The 26,567-nt window shown below is 36.2% G+C and overlaps 1 protein-coding gene across 1 annotated transcript; it reads left to right on the top strand.

Moving 5' to 3' along the window:
- The first annotated feature begins 263 nt into the window (after nucleotides 1-263).
- On the top strand, nucleotides 264-25,500 carry LOC120427963 (uncharacterized). Its single transcript, XM_039592918.2, has 4 exons — nucleotides 264-788; nucleotides 14,188-14,559; nucleotides 14,625-15,306; nucleotides 24,241-25,500. The coding sequence occupies exons 2-4, from the start codon at nucleotides 14,416-14,418 to the stop codon at nucleotides 24,498-24,500; spliced, it is 1,086 nt and encodes a 361-aa protein (XP_039448852.1). The 5' UTR covers nucleotides 264-788; nucleotides 14,188-14,415; the 3' UTR covers nucleotides 24,501-25,500.
- The last annotated feature ends 1,067 nt before the right edge of the window (nucleotides 25,501-26,567 follow it).

The following is a 26,567-nucleotide window of genomic DNA, read 5'->3' as shown; positions in this document are numbered from 1 at the left end:
AGGGGGGGAGGGGGGTTAAAAATCCCAAATTTTGCGTTACGTAATAAAAAGAACGCTCCTAGACTTATATATTTCCTTAAAAACAATAAAATAAAACACCACGCTTCTCCACGATCGCTTTCCAACCGCCTTTTCAAATCACACAACCACGGCAATTCCCCTAGATGGCAGCACTGCGATCCAACCTTCGTCAAAAAAAAACCCTTCATCACCACCCTGTTTCGCTTCGTCAACTTTTTGTTTTCTTTTTCGTTCGCGTGCGCGAGATGCAGCTGTCACTTGGGCCAAACCCGTCGTCCGCGAATCGCGAGAGTGTTTTAATCGCGTGAAAATAATCCTAGAAAATAGTCCAGTTATTAGCGCAAAATCCGAATCCGAATCGTCCGTCTGGGTCCGCAGCGTGCGTTTGTTCCGGGTTTGTGAAATCGAGTGGATGGCGTGAAGTTGTGGAAATTGGAGTGCTGCTTGTGGAAGGAAGAGGGGCCAAGTTTTTTTTCTTCCTGGCGAAAGTGAAACCCCTCCTCGAAAAGATTCGCGCGGAGATCTGGGGGAGAGCTGAGTGCTATTATTATTACGATTTCCGCGGGTTCTCGGGGGGACCTTCTGCCGAGGGAGGGGAAGATATTCGAGATAACGTGATGCATCGTCGTCCCCAGTGTAGTGCAGTGTAGATCTTTAGAAGGATTACCCATAGGCGAAGCAGCTTCTTCGAAAACTGCGGATCATCGGACGCTTGTGGAGTCAGGATGTGCCACCAGCTTCGGGCGGACCAATTTCGGAAACAGCAGGTTGGTGAAGGGTGGCAACAAGCGGCGGATTACACGCCCAAAGCCAAGGCCTTTTTTTAACTTCAAGGTGTAAAATACAAGTGCAAGGTTTTGCCTGTTGTTATTGTAAAAGACATCGATAACAAATTAATCAAGCTTGATTCACACCCAAATCCAAGAATTTTCATGAGTCAATGGAACCAATCACACACATAACAGTTACGAAACAGTCGGTGGTTCTGACGAGCCCCCTCCTCCCTCCTCAAACAGAGAAAGAGAGTTATAGATATGTGAGCCCGCACCCACCCAGCTCCTCTTCTGGCTGTTGCCCGCCCCTGTGTGTCTCTGTAAATCATGCGTACCACGGCCATCATCATCAGAGCAGAGGCCACCGGCAGCTGCCCTGCAGGTCGAGTTTTATCGCCGCCGTGCATGAAGTTTTTTTTTCTCGCTCCCCGCGGCTGGGAGGTGGAATTAGAATTATTATTACTTTTAAGTACATGGTACTGGGGCGACAAGTGTGTGTGTGTCTCCACTTACTTGCTGCTGGTGATGGTTGTCATTTTCCACCCCACAGAGTTAATCGAGGGTGAAGAGGGCCGGGAAAGATGGGTTAACATTACGAAATAGATTTTGTTTTTTCGTGCTGGAAGCTCCAGGAAAACGATGTTTCGACAGCTTGAAAATGAACTTGCATAATGGGTAAAATGAGGATTGGCTAAAAGATAGTTGAATGTTTTCTTGAAATAACTCTTTTTATTTATGATTGCATTCATTTTTTATGAGAAAAAAATATTATTTAGAAGCTTTAAAATATGCAAAGCGTTAAAAGGTATGTTTTCATTTTCATCTTATTTACTAAGACATACCTTTTATTGTCTAAGCTTATGTGATTCCGTGACGTTCTTACGTTCTTCTAAGTAATTTGTGATTGTAGAAGGAGAAGGTTTTGTTTTGATTCGTAATTTGTTCAACCAACTGTTCTCTTCAAGTGGTTCTCTACGATTTCGCAAATCGGATTGTTTTTCGAAAAATTCTGCTTTTCTTGTTTTATGTTATTTTGTTTTATTTTTAGTATTTTAATTTGCACTTATCTTGTTTGGTTTATGTTTGTTTTTGATAGTATTCGGCCTATTCTATCATTACATTTCCATGTTTTTTTTTAAATCAATTTTCTATTTTTTGCTTGTTTTTCACATTTTTTGCTATAGGATGGCACCATTATCATTTAAATTGTAAAAAAAAATACGTAGAGCCATCCTCTGGGACACTAAAAAAAATACTGCATACTTTTTTCACATAAAATATAAAAAATATTAGTAGAAAGCACAGTCCAAATTGAACCCTGAAAAAATAATATTTATAAAACATTGGCAAAGTCACATAAAACAAGTTAAACTAAGTTAAATCGCTGGAAGGATTCATGGTGAGCTGGAGATACTTCAGTAAGCGGCCTTCCGATGCTGCCCAATGTCACCGATGCCAACGTTTTGGACACGGTTCCCGGAACTGCACTTTGGCGCCGAAGTGTGTCAAGTGCAGCGCAGCCCACCTCACGGCTGCATGCACGCTGCCCAAGAAAGCATCCCTGGGAAAGGACAACCAAGCCGAGCAGAACAAGCGGAACGTGAAGTGTGCTAACTGTGACGGTAACCACACTGCCAATTACCGCGGGTGCACCGCTAGGAAAACCTACCTCGAGGCGCTGGAGAAGAGGAAAAAGCCAGCACCACATTCCTCAAGGACTTCGACAGGTCAACCCTCGACCGATCCCCGTCAAACGAATCCTCCTGGATTCGGGCGTACTTACGCCAGCGTGGCGGCTACCGCAAACGGTCCAACCCCGGACAGCAACAGTGATGGTGATTTATTCACCCTCATCGAATTCCTCTCCCTTGCGAGGGACATGTTTACGCGACTCAACTCTTGCCGAAACAAGCTGGAGCAGTTCTTCGCGCTGCAAAAGCTGATGGGGAAGTACCTATGCCCTGCATAGGTGCAAGCTCACACACTGTGGAACAGTCTTCGCCTTCAGTAACGAACTGTTTTTTTTTCTGTGATATATATTTAAGCTTTCCTATCCTCCTTCTCTTTCCATAGTAATAGTAGCAGATATTTTAGAAAAAATTTCTGCTCTCGCTTAGGGACCATCCATAAACCACGTGGACACTTTAGGGTGGGGGGGGGGGGGGTATGGCGATTGTCCACGCTCCATACAAAAAAGATTTTTTTTGTATGGACAATTGTCCACGAGGGGGGGGGGGGGTTGAGATTACCAAAAAAAGTGTCCACGTGGTTTGTGGATGGTCCCTTAACCGACTGAAACTGAATTTATTTCATCCATTTGTAGTTGTAAGGATCTCCAAAACTCTGCATTCTGTTATTAGTTAAGCAAATTGTTTTCTGATTAGTACAACAAATAAACATGAATTGAATTGAATTGAACAAGTTAAACTTCCCACCCTAAAATTTTCTAAAATTGTATGAGTTCTTCTCCAGTGCTTTTAAAAGTTCAAAAATTTGTTGAAAATGGATTTTAGCGATATTTTAGTTTGTGATTGTAGAAGGTATTGTTTTGATTCGCAGGATGTTCAACCCACTGTTCACTTGTTTTCTGTTCTATGAGTAAGTATGTAGTGTAACGTTACAAAGGAGGAGAATTTCATATTGTTAACATTTTTTGAAAAAAATGTCATTCTGCTCTTTTTATCAACATATTCAGACTTTTTCACGTTTAATCACTTAAAGTTGACTGAAAAATCGAATGCCGTAATTGATGCTTTTGAAAAAAAAAGTTAAACTTTCGAAAAATTTACCAATTTACCAACCCAATTGCGGTCGACAAAATATTATTACCATTTTAGGGATATGATCAGCTTTCGAAAAATGGTTCTGGAGGTTGTTTTGAGTTATTTTTGCTGATTGAGCTGCTTGAAAACATTATATTTTAGTTTACTGAAGTTAATACTTCACTTGCGTCAAAAGTGAAGGTTATCACTAAAAGTTAATTTCCCGTTTTTTTCGATTTTTTTAAATATTTTTGGGTGTTTTTGGAAATTATCAAAAACACAGACAAAAAATATATTAAAAATCATATTTTAAAGCAAAATCGAATTTGCAATCGAAAGGTACTTTTTTTAATTCTTAAAATTCTTTAAATTATTAAAAATTCTTTGAATTCTTTAAATTCTTGAAATTTTTAAAATTAGTGAAAATGTTAAAAATATTTCAAATTCTTTAAATTCTATAAAATCTAATTAAAATTCTTTAAATTCCTTAAATTTTTGAAAATCTTTGAATTCTTTTAAATCCTCAAATTATTTGAATTCATATGTTCTCTTTGAATTCTTTGATTTCTTTATATTCTTCAAATTCTTTGAATTATTTTAGTTCTTTGAATTCTTAAAATTCTTTAAATTCTTTTCGATCTTTCAATTCCTTTAATTCTTTAAATTCTTTCAATTCTTTCAATTCTTTCAATTCTTTCAATTCTTTCAATTCTTTAAATTCTGTAAATTCTTTAAATTCTTTAAATTCTTTAAATTCTTTAAACTCTTTGAATTCGTTAAATTCTTTTAATTCTTTAAATTCTGTAAATTCTTTCAATTCTTTCAATTCTTTCAATTCCTTCAATTCTTTAAATTCTTTAAATTCTTTAAATTCTTTAAATTCTTTAAATTCTTCAAATTTTTTTAAATTCTTCGAATTCTTTAAAAAAATAAATCCTTTAAATCCTTCATTTTTTTTAAATTCTTTAAATTCTTTAAATTTTTTAAATTTTTTGAATTCTTTAAATTCTTTAAATTCTTTAAATTCTTTAAATTCTTTAAATTCTTTAAATTCTTTAAATTCTTTAAATTCTTTAAATTCTTTAAATTCTTTAAATTCTTTAAATTCTTTGAATTCTTTAAATTCTTTAAATTCTTTAAATTCTTTAAATTCTTTAAATTCTTTAAATTCTTTAAATTCTTTAAATTCTTTAAATTCTTTAAATTCTTTAAATTTTTTAAATTCTTTAAATTCTTTAAATTCTTTAAATTCTTTAAATTCTTTAAATTCTTTAAATTCTTTAATTTCTTTAAATTCTTTAATTTCTTTACATTCTTTCAATTCTTCAAATTCTTCGAATTCTTTAAATTATCAAATTCCTTAATTGTTTTAAATTCTTTTTTTTAATTCTTTTAAATCTTTGAATCCTTTTATTTTTTTTTGAATTCTTCGAAATCTTTGAATTCTTTAAATTCTTTAAACTTTTTAAATTCTTCAAATCCTTTGAATTCTTTAAAATCTTTAAATTCTTTAAATTATTAAAACTCTTTAATTCTTTAAATTCATCTAATTCTTTTTAATCATTAACATCTTAGAATTCATTAAATTCTTTATTTTTTTAAATTTATTAAAAACTTTAATTTTCTAAAATTCTTTTAATTCTTTGAATTATGTAAATTCTCTAAATTGTGTAAATTCTTTAATTTTTTTAAATGTTTCTAAATACTTTAAATTCTTTAGCTTCTTTAAATTCGTTAAATTCTTTATTTTTTTTAAATTCTATATAAATTAATTAAATTATTAAAATTATTTAAATGCTTTAAATTCTTCAAATTCTTTACATTTTATGCCAGAAATGTTCATCCGGTACAACTATTGAACCGGTTGAATTAACCGATTTACCTAAATCGGTGCAATTATTATTCATGACATTTTGGGAAGTTTGCTATGTCGCATGATTATATTTCTGTTTAAAAGTCATGTATTTATTCTATAACTGACATAAGTATGTAAGTAAAAATTTATCAAACTTTTTAAAGTTAAACTTTATAGGAAAAGTGCTCTTTTTAAATTTTTTACGTAAAGTTCAGATTAACTGTCTTTTTCAATCAGATACCAAATACATACCTTCAAGTTCTAGAAAAGATAGCTTTACAAATTATGGAATTAGCTAAATAAAATGCTACTTCAAAACCTCAACGTAAGCAAAAGTGACTAGTACAACTTGCGGTCAGGAAACCTGCCCAGAAAACCACCTGCCCAAATCTTAGTCACACGAAAATCCACCCCCCCCCGAGTAACCACAAGCCAAACCAAACCGCCAGTCAATCCCCGTGTCGGAGGCCGATTTGCGTGATTCCGTTGACCGCGGCGACTCTCTCCGTGAGCCCATAGGAAAGCCAGTCGTCAGGTCGTCGTCGAATTTCGTGCAGAAACGAAATCACATTATTCTGCTGCCGGTGCCATTGCTTGCTACTGCACTGCGGATTGTAATTAACTTTTCTCTGCGCGACGACGACGGCGACCATGGCGTCGCGACGCCACATCGTCTCACCGCGGTCCCCGAAATTGGCCGTTTAGGGCCGGTTGCTTGGGGTGTAGGTATTCGGGGGTGACTTTGAAATTATTGTTTTTGGGAATACAACTTGCTCAAGTGTGATTAGAAAAAAAAATCGGATATAGAACAATTTTCAATGTCACCCCCGTTTACGGTGCTTTAGTTAATGCTTGTGGAAATTTCGTTTATGTTGCTGGTCATTCTGCCGAAGGCTAGACAAAGTCTGTGCGATATGGCAATATATGCAAAGTATACAGAAAGAAAGGGCTAATGGCAAAAGAATTTTCAACAAGTGTGTGCCGCCAGCACGAGGCTCGACTCTCACTATACAAACTTTCAACTTAATTAGTAACGTCATGATTCGAATTCCCGGACGCTTCGAAACCCGGACACCTCATCTTGTTTTATCAATTATTTGGATATAAGTTCGCATTATGAATGTCAAAACTGTGTTATTTGATGAATTCTAACATCAACTTTCATTTAAAGTTTGTTTGAACGCTGTAGTTAATGTCAAAACAATAAAATAAAATAAAATTATAAGATTACCAAAAAATGCGAAACATTTCACTGAAATATTTCATAGGCGTCCGAAGCACCGGGAAGGCAAAGCAGAAATTTATGGTTTTGATTTCCTTAAATTCTAGCAAATTTTTATATAAAATATCGATTGTTTTGATGTTAACAGCTTATTTGAGACCTAAAGAATGCCATTCACTAACATTTCAGTCCAAATTTGTGCGATTCATAAGCAAAAACGAGTGTCCGGAATTCGAAGCAAAAGTGTCCGGATTTCGAATCAGCTTTTATCAGTGTCCGGGATTCGAAGCACAACAAGTCATTTTAATTTTCAAATTCTGATGAAAAATTGTTAGAAAAGACATATTTTGCATGCATTCTCTTAAAACTGACTGTTTATACTACATCCTGATGATATTTCTACATTTCCAACTTATTACATGATTTTTTGCCAGCTATAACAAAAATGATATGCTACTAAGTGTCCGGATTTCGAATCATGACGTTAGGTGTCGGTAGCCGGGATAAATCTAGCACCGGAAACGTTGAATGTAGCGGTGGCAGCAAAAAAAAACCAAGCAAGGAAAGTGCACATTTAGCAACTGCTGCAATTTTGCTGTGTGTACACTATAAACCTACCCCCGTTTTTATATCTACTGAAATCTAGCAGACTTGCCGGGAAGTGCTAATTAGTTCTTCTTTATTTTCGTTGTTTATATTTCAAATACTCTCTTGCACGAATAAAACTGGAGTGATTTTTATTTTTAGAACGATTCATTAAATGGTGAGATCATCCTAAGCGGAATGTAGAGATTTTTCTTCCGAAACTAAATCAAACTCTCACTAATAACAATAAACGTTTTATGAGTCACAAATATTGTACCCACTATCACTGTATATATGCAAAACAAACCGATGTCACCCAGCAGAGCTCGCTCGTGGGAAAAGAAATACAACACGCTGTCGGTGTCGGCCCTCGTTCAACTCGACTAGTAAACTTGCGGCTTCCCGAGAGCGAAGCAAAACGTAAATAAACCCTTTTATCATGGTGCAAACAAAGTATTCACTTGCACCGGTCCAACGACTGAAATGGGAATTTCATTTCGGATTTGTACTCGTGCAATGGAACTGCGAAATACACACTGCACATGGTGCAAGGCTAATGAACGATATATTGTAACCCCGTTTTTGTTTCAAATATATTAATGATAACACCCTGCAGGGTGGCCACTCAAGTCGGGAAATCGGAAAAGTCGGGAAAAAGTCGAGAATTCGTAAAAATCCACGGAAATTTGTGATTTTCTGTTAGAAAGTCGGGAATCCCAAGCATCCGTGTTTGAAAAATATTTTCTAACTCTTGAATAATTTTTAAATATTTTGTATACCTTCGAAATTAATGTCACTCAATTCGTTTTCAGCATCTAACTTTAAATCTCGGATTCCTTTCACTATTTCAATCTAGGGGAAATATACCCTTTCTAATCAAACACCTATCTTCGTCATATGAAGAGTTTGATGCTCGATTAAAGCTCCAAAAATACTATTTAGGCTATAAACTTACCAGCAACAGCACCGCCTCAAGTAAGCACGCCAGTTTATGCCACTTACTGGCCAAAAAGATCAAATTTAATGCACTTTTGATCATAATTTCTATTTTGCGAGACCATTTCTCATCATTTTGGTGGCACACACATCCACACGCAAGATCAGAGGTTAACTGCTTAACGAATGTCGCCATCAATATCTTTTCACTTGCGCTAACGATTTCAAAGCGCTTAAGATATAAAATTGCTTCCAACTACCGGCAACATGTTCTTTTGACCGTTACTTAGTCACTCACTTGAAAAATAATCCCGAAACATGTAAATAATTAGCAAGCGCCATCAAAAAAACAAACGCGCTAAGTCTTTTGACGTTTCAATTTTGACCATCCATTCTAATCGAAGGTTGAAGAAAACCGAGCGAGAAGCGAACAAAGGGTGGCCACCAACACCACCAGCAGCGCTTGTGGTGTTGCCAGGAAACTTTCTCTATAAATGCTACTTTTCGTGAGTGTTCGCTCAAAATTTCATCAATTTTGGCAGCACGAAGCAGACCCAAAAGAGCGTTGGAAGAAAAAAAGAACTAAGCTGAAAATACAAAAATGGGCGTGGCCCAATGCACACGACTGATTAGAATGCGTTTTTGATTTTTTTTAAATGCTTGTAAAAGGAATAGCATAACTTTTAATAAAAGTGAAAATAAACACAAAAAGTTGCTCTACTCGTTGGTGTACTTGGTTTTACTGAATTTCAAGGAACACTCCAGATTATCCAGCATCATTCAAACAAGACCGCTTATTAAGCTTAATATGGGTTTATTTCCCTTATATGAGAATGAAAAGGCTATTTAAGACCTAAGACATAAAAAATTCTAAAAAATATTGCATGATTATGGTGGCATACATTTGACCCAAATTTTTATAATATTTTTTTATGAATCAACAGATTGTTATTTATTTTTGCCTATGTTTATCAATCAAAAGCTAACATCTAAATTTTAACAACAACAAAGCCAATATGAAAAAGAGTTTGATTTCGACGATTACATCAGCGTATAGTTATGTTTCTGTTTCATTTTGCCACATTGCTTGAATATAAAAAAAACAGATTCAATATTTTTAAATTTTTAACTAAATTCATTCAGTCATTTCAAATATTGTTTCCAAATGTTTGATTCCCTTAAACTTTTGTGTGATTATGGGTACCACAACTATAGATAAAGCTTGATTTTCAGTTTTCGGGAAACTTTAATATCGAAAAAAATCCAAAGATGTTTCGAACTAAATGAAAAAAAAATTACGCTTTGAAAATATTAAAAAAAATCTTGTAATTGCAAATAAGTTTAATTTTTAATATTAATCAACGTTTTATTTTTAATTCTTAGTTTTTTAAATATTGTTTTTCTGAAATTTTACGTTTCTTCCGTTTTGTGCTCTCAAAATTCAAAATTTGTAAAAAGTTTTAAATGCCTTGTATTGATAAGTACTTCATTAATAAACCTTAAACAAAGTATGCTTAATATCATGTAAAAAACATTACATGTTTTTTAATTGAAATTAAATTTTTATTGGGTTCATTAAATTAATAAGAATTTCAAAATCAAATTATTCGCTCTACAGCATTGCCTTGGCGTTCTCGATTGCGAGATTCCTACTCGAAACTAGGTGTCCGAAGGCTTGATTGTTGAGGCAATTGCAAACCTCTTTTTACACCTTAGCTTCCATCCACCCCGGGATTCGAACTGACGACCTTTGGATTGTTTGTCCAACTGCCTACCAGCGACTCCACCGAGGCAGGACCCAGGGAGACGACTTCTACACCTGGACTGAGCTAACGACCTAACCTTTTTTTTAAGGTTAGTCCGGGGCCAACATTTACTTCCCGTCCGACGGAAGGCGTGATCAGACAAATCTCGTCTCGAAAAATGCCACCGGGACCGTCTGGGATCGAACCCAGGCCGACAGGGTGAGAGGCAATCACGCTTACCCCTACACCACGGTCCCGGCATAAGAATTTGTTTGAGTTATTAAAAATAAGTTTAAAGAACTTTTGTCGAATAAAATAAGTGGTAAAATATGAAGTGTTATCAAACTGGATTTTTCATTTAAAAAAAGTTTTAACATTTAAACACTGACACTTCGATAAATCGACATTGATTCAAAAAATTAAAAATAATAAAATTTACAAAGTTTTAAAGGATACTTGGTAAAAATATCTTTTAAACGAATTCATAGATATTTTTAAATTCTTTGAAAGAATAATAACTGTAATCAAGTGTAAAGATGTGTAAAGCATTGATAATAAATATTATCATCAAAATAACATTGAAAAAATTGTTGTCTTTAACTTTTTGTCATCATCTTTTTCATTGCCAGCTGAAACGAAGTTTCAAAAAACTATATGTTAGGTAATTTTAAAAATAAACATTGAAATAATAGGTATTGTTATGCTTTCGGTTATTTTTCAAAACTGATTTCTCATGTTTTTACTCGGAATCAAAATGATGGTTCTATTTTTGAAGTGAAGTTTTTAGGAATTTATTAATAAAATTTAAGATTTTTAGCCGGGACCGTGGTGTAGGGGTAAGCGTGATTGCCTCTCACCCAGTCGGCCTGGCTCGATCCCAGAAGGTCCCGGTGGCAAATTTTGAGACGAGATTTGTCTGATCACGCCTTCCGTCGGACAGGGAAGTAAATGTTGGTCCCGGACTAACCTAAAAAAGGTTAGGTCGTTAGCTCAGTCCAGGTGTAGGAGTCGTCTCCCTGGGTCCTGCCTCGGTGGAGTCGCTGGTAGGCAGTTGGATTAACAATCCAAAGGTCGTCAGTTCGAATCCCGGGGTGGATGGAAGCTAAGGTGTAAAAAGAGGTTTGCAATTGCCTCAACAATCAAGCCTTCGAACACCTAGTTTCGAGTAGGAATCTCGCAATCGAGAACGCCAAGGCAATGCTGTAGAGCGAATAATTTGATTTTTTTTTTTGAATATTTTTTTACTTAAACTGTCAATGGTTTTTTTTTTAACTCTGTCCGAGAGTTTTTTATTTGAAATAATTCTTCAGACAAGAAAAAAAAATGTTTGAGGTTCTGGAAAAGTCGGGAATTTGAAAATGGGATTTGAGTGGTCACCCTGACCCTGTCATATTAAAATTTAGCATTAGCAATTAAAGATGTTAAACCCTTTTGCCTTCCTCACTGCGGTAAGGCTATATCCGGAGTTTTTTTTTTTTTTTTTTTTGAAAAGGTCCAATAAACCAAATTTTCAGTTTTTGCTTTTTGGGTGTTTTTTAATACCCCTGACTCAAGGCGGTTTTAAAAAAACACCTAAAAGCAAAAACTGGAAATTTGGTTTATTGGACCTTTTTAAAAAAAACTCCAGATATGATCCTGCCTTAGAAATTCACCTTCATGTCTCGGTTAAGTTTGCAATGCAATTCCTCCAAAAAATACACATTTTCGATTATATACGTACAAATTTTGTATGGACAACTGATCAATTTTCTACGAAATCGGCAGATTTCGACCATTTTTATTTTTTGATTTGGCTCAAACTTTGTAGGGGCCTTCCCTGGGAACTATGACTAAAGAAGCCATTTTGTGTCATTGGTTCACCCTTACAAGTCTCCTTACGATTCTGGCTGCTGTTCATAAAAATATGGTACGTAATAAGCCTAAAATTATTTTCCACGACTAACATAAATTTCCATTAAAAATTACACAATAAATCGGCACTTCCACTCTACAGCCGGCTGTTTGAGTTTAATTTTTAAATGTTAATGCAGTTATTGCTCAAAACACAATCAGTTATAATTTGATGACACACTCGCAATACCTTCAAGATATACCCTATAGGGTCTTACCTTTCTACTAACATTGAGTCCAAAACCTCCCTACAAACATGTATACCACTAAGGTGACGTAGGGATCCCTGCGCACTTAAGATAGGTGTTTACTAACATTCCTTCCGTTCCTCGAAGGATAGCTTAGACCCGGCAAGGACCCCATTATGCCCTGGGTAGTATTACACAATCACGGTATCTCCCGTGTTGGATTTTTGTTCTGGATGAGGGTCTAATACAACCACACCAAACAGTGGGATAAGCGTTGTGGAGCCAACGGTGGATAGGGCGTCCTAAAATGCTAATGTTCATTCAAATATGGTACAGTCATCCCACATATTCGGAACACCCACAAATTCGGAACACTTTTGTGATAATTTGTCAATAGCATGCCAAATGCATCTTTTCTGGGCGACAGTACTACTTTATGTGAACATTCTCTTGCTGTTTCACTACACCCACAGTAGAAAGCCGAGAGAATAGCTCTACCAAAATTAAATGGAAGAATAAACCTCTCACAGGTTTTTGTTCATTTCTGGAGCAACATTTGAAAGGGGCGGTACGACATTGCTCTTACGGCCTTTCGTCCCATTTAAACGCGTGTAATGAAAGGCCGTAAGAGCAATGTCGTACCGCCCCTTTCAAATGTTGCCCCAGATTTGTTCATTGAAACAGTTCATCCCATTGAGTGGCTTTTACTGCCAAATGACCATCTCATATTCATCGAACTTTGGTGGCCGATATGGCAAAGCGCGGTTCGATATGCCAAAGGTCTTGGGCTTGAGTCTCGATATCGGCTCTTTTTTTTTTTGGTTGATGAACTGTTTTAAAAATGAACCCATGAGAATAACGCTCTCGCCAATCCCGGGATTTATCCTCTCTGTCCTTTCACAGTACCTTTATACTACCAGATCGTGTGCTTTATTCTCTCGGATGGCGCTGCTCTGCATAACTGTGGGTGTAGTAATAGTAGTACTTTCGAAACAAAAAAATGCATTTCAATACTATTTTATTCAGAGCTGCAAAACACTGCACAGTGGGCGAAATCGGACCCAAAATCGGACTTCATTAAATGCGGCTGGTTCCCTGGTACGAAAACTAGTGTCTCTTATGTAAACAAATCCGGGAAATCGATTGGTGATGGTTTCATCCACCGCACGAAACGGCAAAGGGTCCATTTTTCCCCAATTCCCCCTTATTCAACATTTTTTTTCTTGAAAATCGCTCTGTTATGCGGCTATCCAAAATGTACGTAACTTATGTGAAAATTTCCCAGGAATCCAGTAAAAAAAACCACTTGCACCGCAAAAATCATCTAGGTCAGCAATTCTCAACCTTCTTCTAGACTGGTACCCTCTGCCAAGTAGGCCAAGTAGGCCCGGTACCCCCGTTGAGAATCGCTGATTTAGGGTCTATTTAACCCCAATTTTGCTATTAAAGCATTTTTGGCCTTGGTGTCTTGGTCTTGATCAGAGAATTCATTCAAAAGTTACAGCTGTTTAAATATTTACGTACCATTTTTGTATGGACAGTTGCCAAAATTGTATGGAGACTTGTATGGATAAGCCAATGACACAAAATAGCTTAATTGGTCATAGGAAAGGCCCCTCCAAAGTTTGAGCCAAATCAAAAAATACAAATAAAGTCCAATTCAGGTTTTGGTGGAGAGTTGCTCCAAAGAACAAAATTAAATAAAAAATATTTTTTCCATAAAACATTGTTTTGTGAAAATTATAACTTGGCGACAATTTTTTGTCCATATTTCTCTATGGTGAACCATAGATTGCGGATTTTTAATCATTAAAACATATTAAAAAAGTCCTCTCTAAATTCAAGTTTCGGACTCCTAAGTTCGAGCAGAAACTTGCAATAGAGACCACAAAAGACCTGTGAGTCGTTAAAGTGGATGGTTTGTTTTTCTTTTGTCTTATTGACTCGTTGTCGTTACCTTTGATGTCTAGAAGACATCAAACTACCAACAACTGCTCAATCAGTACTCTCCTAAAAACACTGCATCGTCATTATGTTGGATGCCAATCATGCGGTATGAGTTACAACAGCCCAGCGAAATTGTGCTGTTGCGTGTCACTCTTAGCGAAACATTGAACGGATATGCAAATATTTACTTCCTAATTCAGATAGTCAACCCCCCTTGCTTATCATTTCCGTTTTCTTTCTATTTCTCCCTCTTTTTTTCGCAGATATCAGTCACCTTCGATCGTAGCATACGCGAAAACGATCGGGAGGTGCTTTAGAATCAACGAACGAACATTCCTCCAGCTCTGTACTACGACTCTGGACTCGAACGAACCTCCGGAACCGTTGACGACGAAATCGAATTGAAGCCGCCAGGAATTGATCATCTAGCGGAGTAGTAGAAACCTAATCTCAGCACCAGCAGCAGCAACAGCAGGTTTAGCAATCCAGCCATGCGGACGAAACACTTCCTCCTGATTCTGATCGGCGTGATAACGACCAGTGTGCTGTTGATACTGTTGGGACCGGCCGGCCAGCAGAATGACTCGATCAAGAACATTATGTCGCAGACGCACGAGCAGTTGCGCAACCTGCAGGTGAGGGAACGCGCTGTTGATTGAATTGAACTCCGAAGAACTAATCCGTTTTTGTGCATTTTCAGAAAAACATGGTCCGGGACAGCAGCGAGCAGCACCCGGAGATGGACCCGAAGTACCTGGCCCTGCTCGGGTTCACCCAGCCGCTGTACAACGGCACGCGGCACAACTTCTCGATCGTAACGTACGCGCTGGCCGGCGAGGTGGCCTCGACCATTCTGTACGCACAAAACATCGCGACCAAGCTGCCAAACGAGCAGCTGCTGATCTACGACCTCGGTCTGTCCGAGGTGGACCTGCACACGCTGCAGGCCTTCTGCAACAGCACGCGCTGCACTGTGATAAGCTTTGGCGATCGGCTCGCCCCGTTGCCGTCGTACGTGACCGACGAGAACATGCACGCGTTCCGGCCAATCGTGATCCACGACGCGCTCGCCCGGGCCCGCTCCATCCTCTTCACCGAGAACAGCGTCCGGCTGCGGGGCACCGGCAAGGATGTGGCCGATATGCGAACCAAGACTGAGAACAGCACCAGTGGCGTGATGGGCTGGACGACCCAGCAGGCGGTCACCAGTCGGACGCATCCGAAGATGTTCGACTACTTTGACACCGAGGCGGACAATTTCCTCTTTCTGCCCATGGTTTCGCTGGACTTTGTGTTCTTCGCTGGGACGCCGACGGTCAACGAGAAGATTATGCTGCCCTGGGTGCGCTGCATGCTGACGCCCGAGTGTTTGCACCCTATCGGTGAGTTTGTGTGCGGCTGCGACTGTTTATTTGCTCTGGTGGTTATCTGGGTGGTAAATACTTTTTATCAATAATGGAGTGTTTTTATTTACTTGCAAATGGTTTACGACGTGACACGAACAGATACATGCCCTCATATTTAATGTACTTTTTTGATTTTTTTTTTCTTTATCTTCGTACATTTTTGTTTTAGGGCAAATGTCCCTTATTGGACCTTTTATCCAGTAAAGTCCAATACGGAATTCGGAGAAACGCAAAACTTTTTTTTTTAAAAAAAATGTACAAGAAACGGTCAAGGAAAGGGTCCCGATTAGATATTTCTTTAGCAATATAGCTGAATAGAAACAAAAACGAAATGTCAAAAGCCATTTTTTCACGCGGTGCTTGTTTGCAATATTTTTTGGTGAAAAAACCAAATATTTTGGATTTGCTTATTTATTTGAATGCGACTGAAAATTACAAACGTATCAATTATGTTGAATTCGATATTTAAAAAAAAGGATATTTTTTTTCTTTTGCTCGAAATGAAGTAAACCAAGGGAAATCCAAACAACTATTATAAAATTTTTGTGGCCTGCAATTTCAAAAATTTGTATAATTTAGTTATTAAACAAACTTAAAAAATTGGAACAAAGAGATTTAATAATTCAGAAACTGAATAAAAAAAACAAATACTTGAAAATAGTGAAATCTAGAGTAAATTTTTAAAACAACCTATGAGTCATGGGCTTGCAGATATGCAGATAGGACCTTTGAAAATTCAATCTAGGGGAAATTCTCGTATCTTTGGCAGGTTAATCACTCGCGTCTAATTCCATCCAATTTGCTGATTTTCACTATTTAAACAACTATTTTTGCAAAACTTTTGATAGAAACTTGCTTGCTCACTTCTTATTAAGCTATTTATCACTCGATTTCAGTTGAAAACGCTTTTAATTAGCTTTAATTGAATGTCAAAGTTCTTACCTGCCAACATTAGAGGCACGCTGGAATTAGATGCTGTTCCCCTAGATTTTTTTTTTTAATTTGAAAATAACAAATTCAAAGCTACAAAAATTGCAGGCCAAGGATTGATACCTAAGAGCATGCAATGGCACTGACCTTGTTGCGTGCTCTTCGGTTGACGTCCACGTAAGGAACATCCTATAAGGAGCGCAACTAACTACATCCGTAGTTCTGTTAGATCATCCGAATTATCTTGATCAGAACAGTATAGCTCTGGTTCCTTGCGAGTGTCCTATTTTCTTACCTCCACGTTAGCTTGTTTTCATGATGACCTAGCTGGTGGCCTGTGGAAACGGATCGTAAACCTTTGACCACCGCGGGTCAGAGTCGAGACGGCTAAAAGAAAGGGGCGCGACAATGTGGGAAAGGGAAGTAATTTGTGATTGTAGACGGTATTGTTTTGATTCGCAGTATGTTGAGTCAACTGCTGTGGATGTACCTGAAACATCGCACAACGGGGTTTCTCTTCTCTTCATTCTCAGCTACCACCTATCTCCTATTTTTATTTTGCTCTACTGATTCTCAATTCTTCACTGATTCTTCTGTTTAATATCCATCATTTGATTTTTATTTTACTAACTTTTGATTCTCTTATCTCTCAAAGCTTTTCCACTCTTTTTTTACCAATTGATACTGCTGTAACAAACTTTGTTTTGTTTTTTTTTTTTTTCTTAAAAATATACTTTTCCTTAATGTACTAGTAATATCAAGTCTATTTATCATTTGCCTAATCTTTTTTTGATTTTATTGCGAATTTATTTATTTGAATAATTCTTTATCTGTCCTATAAATTATCATTACTATAATCTAAGCTTGTTTTGTATCTCTATTTATTAACTATTGTCTAATTTTACATCTAATACATCTAGCTTCTCATTTTTATTCTTTAAAATACGCTCATCATTCTCTTACTATTGATTCTTGATTTTTATAAAATAAATTCTCTGTTATTGTCTATTATCTTCACCCTTTTTCAAACAAGTGAGGTTTGAGCCCTTACTCAATTTATGGAATGGTTAAAGGATTAACACAAATATTACTATTGTATTTTTGGTAAACTTTTAAAACATGCTTAGGACCAAAAATTGAGTTGCCTTGAAGAATTTGAACAATTCGCGTCGCGGTAAACAAGCCGGATTTTCGTTGCCGTTTCCGTCTTTGTTTCCCCCCCGATTGTGTGTGTATTTCGACCCGGGTGATTTCGGGATTTTTGACAGTTGCTTTGGAGAATTTGAACGGTTCGCGTCGCGGTAAACAAGCCGGATTTTCGTTGCCGTTTTCGTCTTTGTTTCCTACCCGATTGTGTGTGTATTTCGACCCGGGTGATTTCGGGATGTTTGACAGTTGCCTTGAAGAATTTGAACAATTCGCGTCGCGGTAAACAAGCCGGATTTTCGTTGCCGTTTCCGTCTTTGTTTCCCCCCCGATTGTGTGTGTATTTCGACCCGGGTGATTTCGGGATGTTTGACAGTTGCTTTGGAGAATTTGAACGGTTCGCGTCGCGGTAAACAAGCCGGATTTTCGTTGCCGTTTCCGTCTTTGTTTCCCCCCCGATTGTGTGTGTATTTCGACCCGGGTGATTTCGGGATGTTTGACAGTTGCCTTGAAGAATTTGAACAATTCGCGTCGCGGTAAACAAGCCGGATTTTCGTTGCCGTTTCCGTCTTTGTTTCCCCCCGATTGTGTGTGCATTTCGACCCGGGTGATTTCGGGATGTTTGACAGTTGCTTTGGAGAATTTGAACGGTTCGCGTCGCGGTAAACAAGCCGGATTTTCGTTGCCGTTTCCGTCTTTGTTTCCCCCCCGATTGTGTGTGTATTTCGACCCGGGTGATTTCGGGATGTTTGACAGTTGCCTTGAAGAATTTGAACAATTCGCGTCGCGGTAAACAAGCCGGATTTTCGTTGCCGTTTCCGTCTTTGTTTCCCCCCCGATTGTGTGTGTATTTCGACCCGGGTGATTTCGGGATGTTTGACAGTTGCTTTGGAGAATTTGAACGGTTCGCGTCGCGGTAAACAAGCCGGATTTTCGTTGCCGTTTTCGTCTTTGTTTCCTACCCGATTGTGTGTGTATTTCGACCCGGGTGATTTCGGGATGTTTGACAGTTGCCTTGAAGAATTTGAACAATTCTAGAGTTTTTTTTGATTAGGTCCTATAAACATATGAAAGACAATAGTTTATTGGTCCTTTTCAAAAAAAACTCTGGAATTCGCGTCGCGGTAAACAAGCCGGATTTTCGTTGCCGTTTCCGTCTTTGTTTCCCCCCCGATTGTGTGTGTATTTCGACCCGGGTGATTTCGGGATGTTTGACAGTTGCTTTGGAGAATTTGAACGGTTCGCGTCGCGGTAAACAAGCCGGATTTTCGTTGCCGTTTCCGTCTCTGTTTCCCCCCCGATTGTGTGTGTATTTCGATGCGATGTTTGACAGTTGCTTTGGAGAATTTGAACGGTTCGCGTCGCGGTCAGCAAGCCGGATTTTCGTTGCCGTTTCCGTCTTTTTTCCCCCCGATTGTGTGTGTTTTTCGGTCCGAGCGGTTTCGCGTTTTCGCATTTTATTTGGTTTTATCTTTCCACAGCCGGCTGTTTAAGATTGAATCATTTATGCTAAACTCAACACCAAATAACCGGGAATAATCTCATCCGCATCCTTCGACTGTTTGCCTTGAGAATGCATAATACATCACATCATTAAACAAAATTTATTGATTATTGGGTCGCATCATCATCCTTTATGATGAATCCTGGCCATTACCCTTTCCCACTAACAAAATCCCAAGTAGAAGTAGTTTTCCGGCACACGTGGGGGTGTGGATATCGTATAGAACCCACCCTTTGTAGCAACCTGTGCTAACTAACATTCCCGTCCCAATCCCCCCGAGATCTACAAACTGACATGGCGGGCGCCGTTGGTGGCCAATGACTGTAACCTATATGCTTCAGATCTAGTTTTAATGATCTTGATGTTTTATCTTTTCAACGCATTCATACATGCTGTTGATAAGGGAAACACCATTAGATCGTTTAAGCGTATGGTCAGTTGTATTGATAGGATATTACGGTCCTGTTCAGCAACGGAGAAGGACAACCATGGGTGGTCTCTCATGCTCATGCTCATGCTCAAAACATGCTTAGGACCAAAAATTGTAACAAAACAACGCGACAAAAGAAATAGCAACATATAAACACGACTCAACACTAGGAAAGATTTCAGGAGAAAACAAAACAATACACAGTAAAATAACAACTAGTTTTTGAATTCAAACTAAATAAAACGAAACAGTTTTTGCTTTAATGAAAATTGATAGGCACACTATAAATGGTTAGGCGCTTATACTTACATCAAACCCTACGTAATGTACCACCCCCGGCCGAGTTAAAATGCGTAACCGGAAAAGAAGGTGTGCATGCCTGGCACGAACACTCAAAGCGTGTTCTAGCGTGCTGCTCGTACTGACTCAGAGCAAGGGTGAGATGTAGGTGTAAGGGCAGTGCGTGTTCGTTGGGAACCTGGTGCATAAGATCGGTCAAGGCCCGTTCTTACACTGAAAATTGCGAATTGCGAACAAATTCAAAGCTACAAAAATTAAATAATCCATTTTTTTTTAAATTCAGTAATTTAAATACAAATAAAAAAAAATTCTAGAAAACAAAAATTCAATGATTCTAATTTTCAAAAATTTAATAGTTCAGAATAATAAAAATTCAAATATTTAACGGGTCTCCTACGAAAGGCCGAATCTCAAAATCCCGAAACCAGAAAGGCTAAAATTCAGAAGGCCGAATTCTCATAAGGCCGAATCCCAAAAGGCTAAATGCTCAAAAGGCCGAATCTCATAAGGCAAACCGTGCCCAAAAAGGCGGAAACGCATTCGAAGTTTGGAATGCGTTTCCGCCTTTTCGGGTGCGGTTTGCTTTTATTTGTCGTCCGCCCGTGTGGATCAATCGGCCCGCGCACTGGACTCACAATCCAGAGGTCGCCGGTTCGAATCCCGCGGCGGGCGCCGTCGCTCCGTGCCATACTTTCATACACTTAGGAGCCCAGGGCGGCGAAGTCCTTGTAGATAAAAAGGAAGACACTAGTGGTTGGTACTAGCAATGGTGGCCGACAGCTATAAAGTCAACTTCGTTCGTTTTTGCTTTTATTTGTTTTTATAAACCATAGTTATGTAACAAAAATTGATTTCGGAATAAAGAAGGCATAACTTTCTAGCATTGCTACTAACTAAATTTACTTGGCGACGAATGATCAAATTTCGGTTACCATCACCATAATTCGATAAACAAAAAGGTTGAAACAATTTGAAATCTGGAGTTTTTTTGAAAAGGTCCAATAAACCAATTTTTCAGTTTTTTTCATTCTACTCTACTCACTTGTATGCATGGGAACAATATGATCGGTAAAGATAAACAGAATGTACTTATTTCGCTTAAAATTTAAAAAAGAACACAGAGCGTCAGTTTACTGTATCTTTGTACATCATAATCAACGAAAATCGTGAAAATATGAACAAAATTCTGAATTCCATAATCAGTCTGCCTTTCGAGACATTCGGCCTTTTGAGACGTTCTGCCTTCTGAGCAAAAGACAAAATTCGGCCTTTTGAATTTCGGCCTTTTGAGATTCGGCCTTTCGTAGGAGACGCGGTGCATTATAATTTCAAAAACCATTAAAATTTAGTAAATCAAAAATTCAGAAGTTAAGAATTTAAGAATTTAAGAATTTTAGAATTTAAGAATTTAAGAATTTAAGAATTTAAGAATATAAGAATTTAAGAATTTAAGAATTTAAGAATTTAAGAATTTAAGAATTTAAGAATTTAAGAATTTAAGAATTTAAGAATTTAAGAATTTAAGAATTTAAGAATTTAAGAATTTAAGAATTTAAGAATTTAAGAATTTAAGAATTTAAGAATTTAAGAATTTAAGAATTTAAGAATTTAAGAATTTAAGAATTTAAGAATTTAAGAATTTAAGAATTTAAGAATTTAAGAATTTAAGAATTTAAGAATTTAAGAATTTAAGAATTTAAGAATTTAAGAATTTAAGAATTTAAGAATTTAAGAATTTAAGAATTTAAGAATTTAAGAATTTAAGAATTTAAGAATTTAAGAATTTAAGAATTTAAGAATTTAAGAATTTAAGAATTTAAGAATTTAAGAATTTAAGAATTTAAGAATTTAAGAATTTAAGAATTTAAGAATTTAAGAATTTAAGAATTTAAGAATTTAAGAATTTAAGAATTTAAGAATTTAAGAATTAAGAATTTCAGAATTTCAGAATTTCAGAATTTAAGAATTTATAAATTTAAGAATTTATAAATTTAAGAATTTAAGAACTTAAGAATTTAAGAATTTAAGAATTTAAGAATTTAAGAATTTAAGATTTTAACAATTTAACAATTTAACAATTTAACAATTTAACAATTTAACAATTTAAGAATTTAAGAATTTAAGAATTTAAGAATTTAAGAATTTAAGAATTTAAGAATTTAAGAATTTAAGAATTTAAGAATTTAAGAATTTAAGAATTTAAGAATTTAAGAATTTAAGAATTTAAGAATTTAAGAATTTAAGAATTTAAGAATTTAAGAATTTAACAATTTAAAAATTTAACAATTTAACAATTTAACAATTTAACAATTTAACAATTTAACAATTTAACAATTTAACAATTTAATAATTTAACAATTTAACAATTTAACAATTTAAAAATTTAATAATTTAACAATTTAACAATTTAACAATTTAACAATTTAATAATTTAACAATTTAACAATTTAACAATTTGATAATTTGTAAATTTAATAATTTAAAATTTTAAGAATTTGGGAATTTAAGAATTTAATAATTTAAAATTTTAAGAATTTAAGAATAAGAATTTAAGAATAAGAATTTATTAAATTAAAATTGGTTGAGATTTCAAAAAAGTGTCCACCTGGGTTATGGATGGTCCCTTACAGAAAATCAGATAGGGAGCGTTATTTTATTACGTAACGCATTTTAGCGGGAGGGGAGTCTGAAGCTGTGTTACACTTCATACAAGTTTTTTGAATTTATATGGAAATTTTGCTACGAGAGGCGGGAGGGGGTCTTAAAATCATTTTTTTTTTGCGTAACGTTATAAAAAAACGCTCCCATAACTGTGGAACATTTCTGGAGTCATATGTTTGAGTCGATTATCCGGAATGAAAATTTAGACTTTTTATTTTATTTTTGAATTTTTAAATTTATATTTTTATAAAATTTTCAACACTGGATTGTTTTTATTTCACAGGACCTTAAAATCTCTGAATCTATACGTTTGAGTTTATAATTTAAAAAACATTACTCTTCAATTTTAAAATGAACAAAATTCATTCTAAATTTTTAACTTTCGCATTTATATTTTTAAGTTCCTAAATTTCCGAATTCTTCCCTGGGCTTTGTCATAATGAGTGTCATAGGTTTGATGCTTGTTTGGCAAAGAGTATGATTTGATTCGATGTGGAACTAAAATCGAAGTGTTCAGTATATTGATGAAGCTTCCATTTTTACACATGGACACCACATCATGCTGCGAGAACCCACTTTGGCGCAGTCTCAGGGCTTAATCGATGGCCGGTAAGCTGTCATCGAGACAAGGAGGTTCTCCGATAGTGGAAATATCACATTTGTACAATGAACCGCTACATATGTGATTTTTCCCTATCGTGGGTGTCAGGTTAGGATGCGGGTTTTTAAAAAAATTAGTTTTTGTAGATTTTATACTTTTTATACTTTGCATTTAGTTATTTAGGGACAAAATTAGTTATAGTGATTTTAGTAATTCTATCAGAATCGGTGATTTTCATTCAAGTAGCATAAAAACCATTATGATTTGTCAAAATTTCCGTAGAGTCTCGATCAATCAATAGTGAAATGATATCGGACTAAGTTCGTTGATCTGTTGAACTTACGGTTGTCGGATTATGATTGTATCGACCATTGTTGCGAATCGAGGATCTACTGGAATTCTGACGATCAAATGGTCGTCTCTTTTTCAATTCACGACTTGTAAAATATGAACTGTTATTCATTTTTTTTTTGTTTTTTTAAAAGAAGCCAGACAGGTTTTAAAAGAAACGTTTTTTTGGCTATTAATTAAAATGTCGGGGATTTGAGATAAGAGTAGCTTTCGGATAGGTTGCTTTAAATCTTGTATTCAATTCAAGTTAGGTAGGTAGTTATCCTCAAATGAAAATTTGGACTTATATGAATAATTGAACATTTTGGACTTATGAATAACACACAACTGTGCATTTATTCTAGAGTCAGATCCATACAGCGTCAGTGTTTATTTGGTCGAAGTGTACTAATTCATTGGCAGATCTGATTCTAGTTGTAATGTACGACAAGACTACTGACGGACGTGACAGGACGAGGGCCCAGTTTAGAGGTTTCGACATCAACGATGTGCGGCTGGATCACCCTCCCAAAAAAAAAAAAAAAAAGAATTTAAGAATTTAAGAATTTAAGAATTTAAGAATTTAAGAATTTAAGAATTTAAGAATTTAAGAATTTAAGAATTTAAGAATTTAAGAATTTAAGAATTTAAGAATTTAAGAATTTAAGAATTTAAGAATTTAAGAATTTAAGAATTTAAGAATTTAAGAATTTAAGAATTTAAGAATTTAAGAATTTAAGAATTTAAGAATTTAAGAATTTAAGAATTTAAGAATTTAAGAATTTAAGAATTTAAGAATTTAAGAATTTAAGAATTTAAGAATTTGAGAATTTAAGAATTTAAGAATTTAAGAATTTAAGAATTTAAGAATTTAAGAATTTAAGAATTTAAGAATTTAAAAATTTAAAAATTTAAGAATTTAAGAATTTAAGAAACAGCGAGTTGAAGTTACCGTTCCATCTTTTTGGGAGACTACATTTGACATGCGTTAATCTCCCCCTTTCCCAGGTGCCCAGTCCGGCGGATGCAAGTACAACAAGAAGCCCCAGTACCGGTACTCGGGCTGCCACGGGTACGACACGTCCGCCTTCAACATCATCCTCGGGTACACGTTCGGCTTCGACGAGACCAAGTACTCGACGCACGAGGACTCCTCCTCGGGGCGCCTGTTCTACCTCGAGACGCTCGAGCAGGCGACGCGGATCCTCGAGAACCGGCGCAAAAACATCAGCGACACCTCGGAGCACCCGTTCACGGACGACCAGTAGGAGGAGGAGGAGGGGGAGGATTTCAACAGAACAAAAAAGTCATTAGTTTAGCAGCTACTTAAAAAATGAAAATGAGGGAGTGTGAATCAGGGGTAAGTATGGGAAGAGATTATACGAAAAACTCGTGACCAAAGGTGTTTGAACAGCGCGCTCAACTTGTTGGGAATTATCTGTTGTTTCAGAATATTATTGTACATTTTTTTTCTATTTTCGAATCAACTCTTCACAGTTTCTGTACAGTTTAGTTCGCTAAGTTAAAAAATCAAACTCTTGGATTGTCAGGCACGGATGGTCGGTCCGTTACGATATAAGATAAACTTGTGTGATTTATTCGTGTAAGAACAACTCTCGGTTTAAGGATGATTAAGCAAAGTTGCACAAACAAACAAAAAAAAACAGTGGCCAAGGTAGAGAAAAAAAAAGTGGGTGTGTGTTTTTTTATAAAACGGAACGGAAAAAACGGGAAAAGCTTAGCAACTGCACACATTTAATCGCATATTAAAATGTGGCGCTAGGATAGTGATGGGGAAAAAACGCACAGGGCTCCGGATCGAATCCGGAGACTCGCTGCTGCAGCTTTCCAACGCGGAATGAAAAGATGCTGTGAACACTTAAAACTTAAGCTTAAGCAGAGCGCAAGCATGGAGAGTAGCTTCAGGTTAGCGGTTTAGTGAGGAGGAAAGAGATTTTCTTTTCGATTGTTTGTTAGTAGAAGCAACAAAAAAAAATGGCAGACCAAATTTCGTAATAAAGCTTGATTTTACTCAGTATTTGATAGAGAGCAAAACGTAGAGATGCAATCGCAAAGTTTCGCAGAATATGAAATATTTTTAAGGAAACGTTCAGCAGAATGGTGCAATTTGTAGAGAAAAAAATCCTAGGTGTGCACATTATTATACGGTTACGAGGACAAAGATAATATCTCTAACAAAAAAAGGTACACGTAGTAACGATTAGAGGGATATGAAGAAAAATAGATATCTCACCAAATTTGGTTCAAGTCTAAATGTGTTATCGTTCGTCAACGGTTAAATATAGAACCATCACAGCCCTAAATCATCATGTTACACTACATCAATTTAATGCGAACTGAGCTTGACGAAGAACAAAACTGTTCATTTTTAATTTGGATTGTTCGATTTTCCTCCTTCTTTCTAGCAACTGTAAGAAATTATTCAGTGCAGCGATGCAAACTGACAGCATGCATTTTTTGATAAATTTCTAACGATGTTCAACAATGTCAAAGTAGAATAAAAAATCTTTGCCATACTGGTCATGTCTCTAACATTACCACTTGACCTTTTTTTCAAACGCTTTAAAAATGCAAAAAAAAAATTTCTTGGAAAATAAGTAGAACTTGAACCTTTGCAAATCTCCTAAACATTCAAAACCATCAATATCATATATTATATAATTTCCAGAAATTTGTAACTTTTAAAGAATTTTTTTGATCTTTATATTTAGTGTCTTCGGCAAAGTTGTAGATATTGCTGAGGGCTACTTTAATTGTATAGCAAAATAGCATACTTTCAGTTCTCAGCGACTACAATCATCATGCAAGAATTTTTATCTCCCAACTTTGACTGCCCCTCTTTCTGTAGCGATATTCTGAGCACCAAGAATTGCCGGTCTCTATCGCATTTCTAAATTCACAAATTGTGAATCACAATCATCTCCTCTCAACAAAACGTATCCACAAAAGCCGTCACAAAACAAAATTTGCCAAAGCAGTTTTACCGGAAGTAATTCGTGGTTGGTTCCCAATCCCCCTCTCGCGTTCTTTCTTTGCGGTTTGCTGAGAAAACAAAAGAATCTTCGGCGAGTGTGCGTGAACGAGAAAAAGAGAAGGAGTGATAGAAAGAGAATGCTCTTGCTGGGAATCAAGAGACACCAGAAGAGATTTGTATAAAAAAAACAGTGACGGTCGCTATACTGTCCGATATTTTGGTGCAGGAATTATAAAATGATTGTTTTTTTTCTATCACTCAGTTTCAACACTGATGAGAACTAATCAGAAAAATTATCTACCCTGAATTTTATTTGTCAATTAAAAATTTACTTTTGTTA

Source organism: Culex pipiens, chromosome 2 (genome assembly GCF_016801865.2).
Source record: "Culex pipiens pallens isolate TS chromosome 2, TS_CPP_V2, whole genome shotgun sequence".
Lineage (NCBI taxonomy): Eukaryota > Metazoa > Arthropoda > Insecta > Diptera > Culicidae > Culex > Culex pipiens.
Note: the sequence above shows the minus strand (reverse complement) of the source record. Positions and strands in the feature narration are given on the sequence as shown.

Coding starts and splice junctions, on each gene's coding strand:
- LOC120427963 (XM_039592918.2), top strand. CDS start 14,416: ATGCGGACGAAACACTTCCTCCTGATTCTGATCGGCGTGATAACGACC. Junction 14,560..14,624: donor AGCAGTTGCGCAACCTGCAG/GTGAGGGAACGC, acceptor GTGCATTTTCAG/AAAAACATGGTCCGGGACAG. Junction 15,307..24,240: donor CGAGTGTTTGCACCCTATCG/GTGAGTTTGTGT, acceptor CCCCTTTCCCAG/GTGCCCAGTCCGGCGGATGC.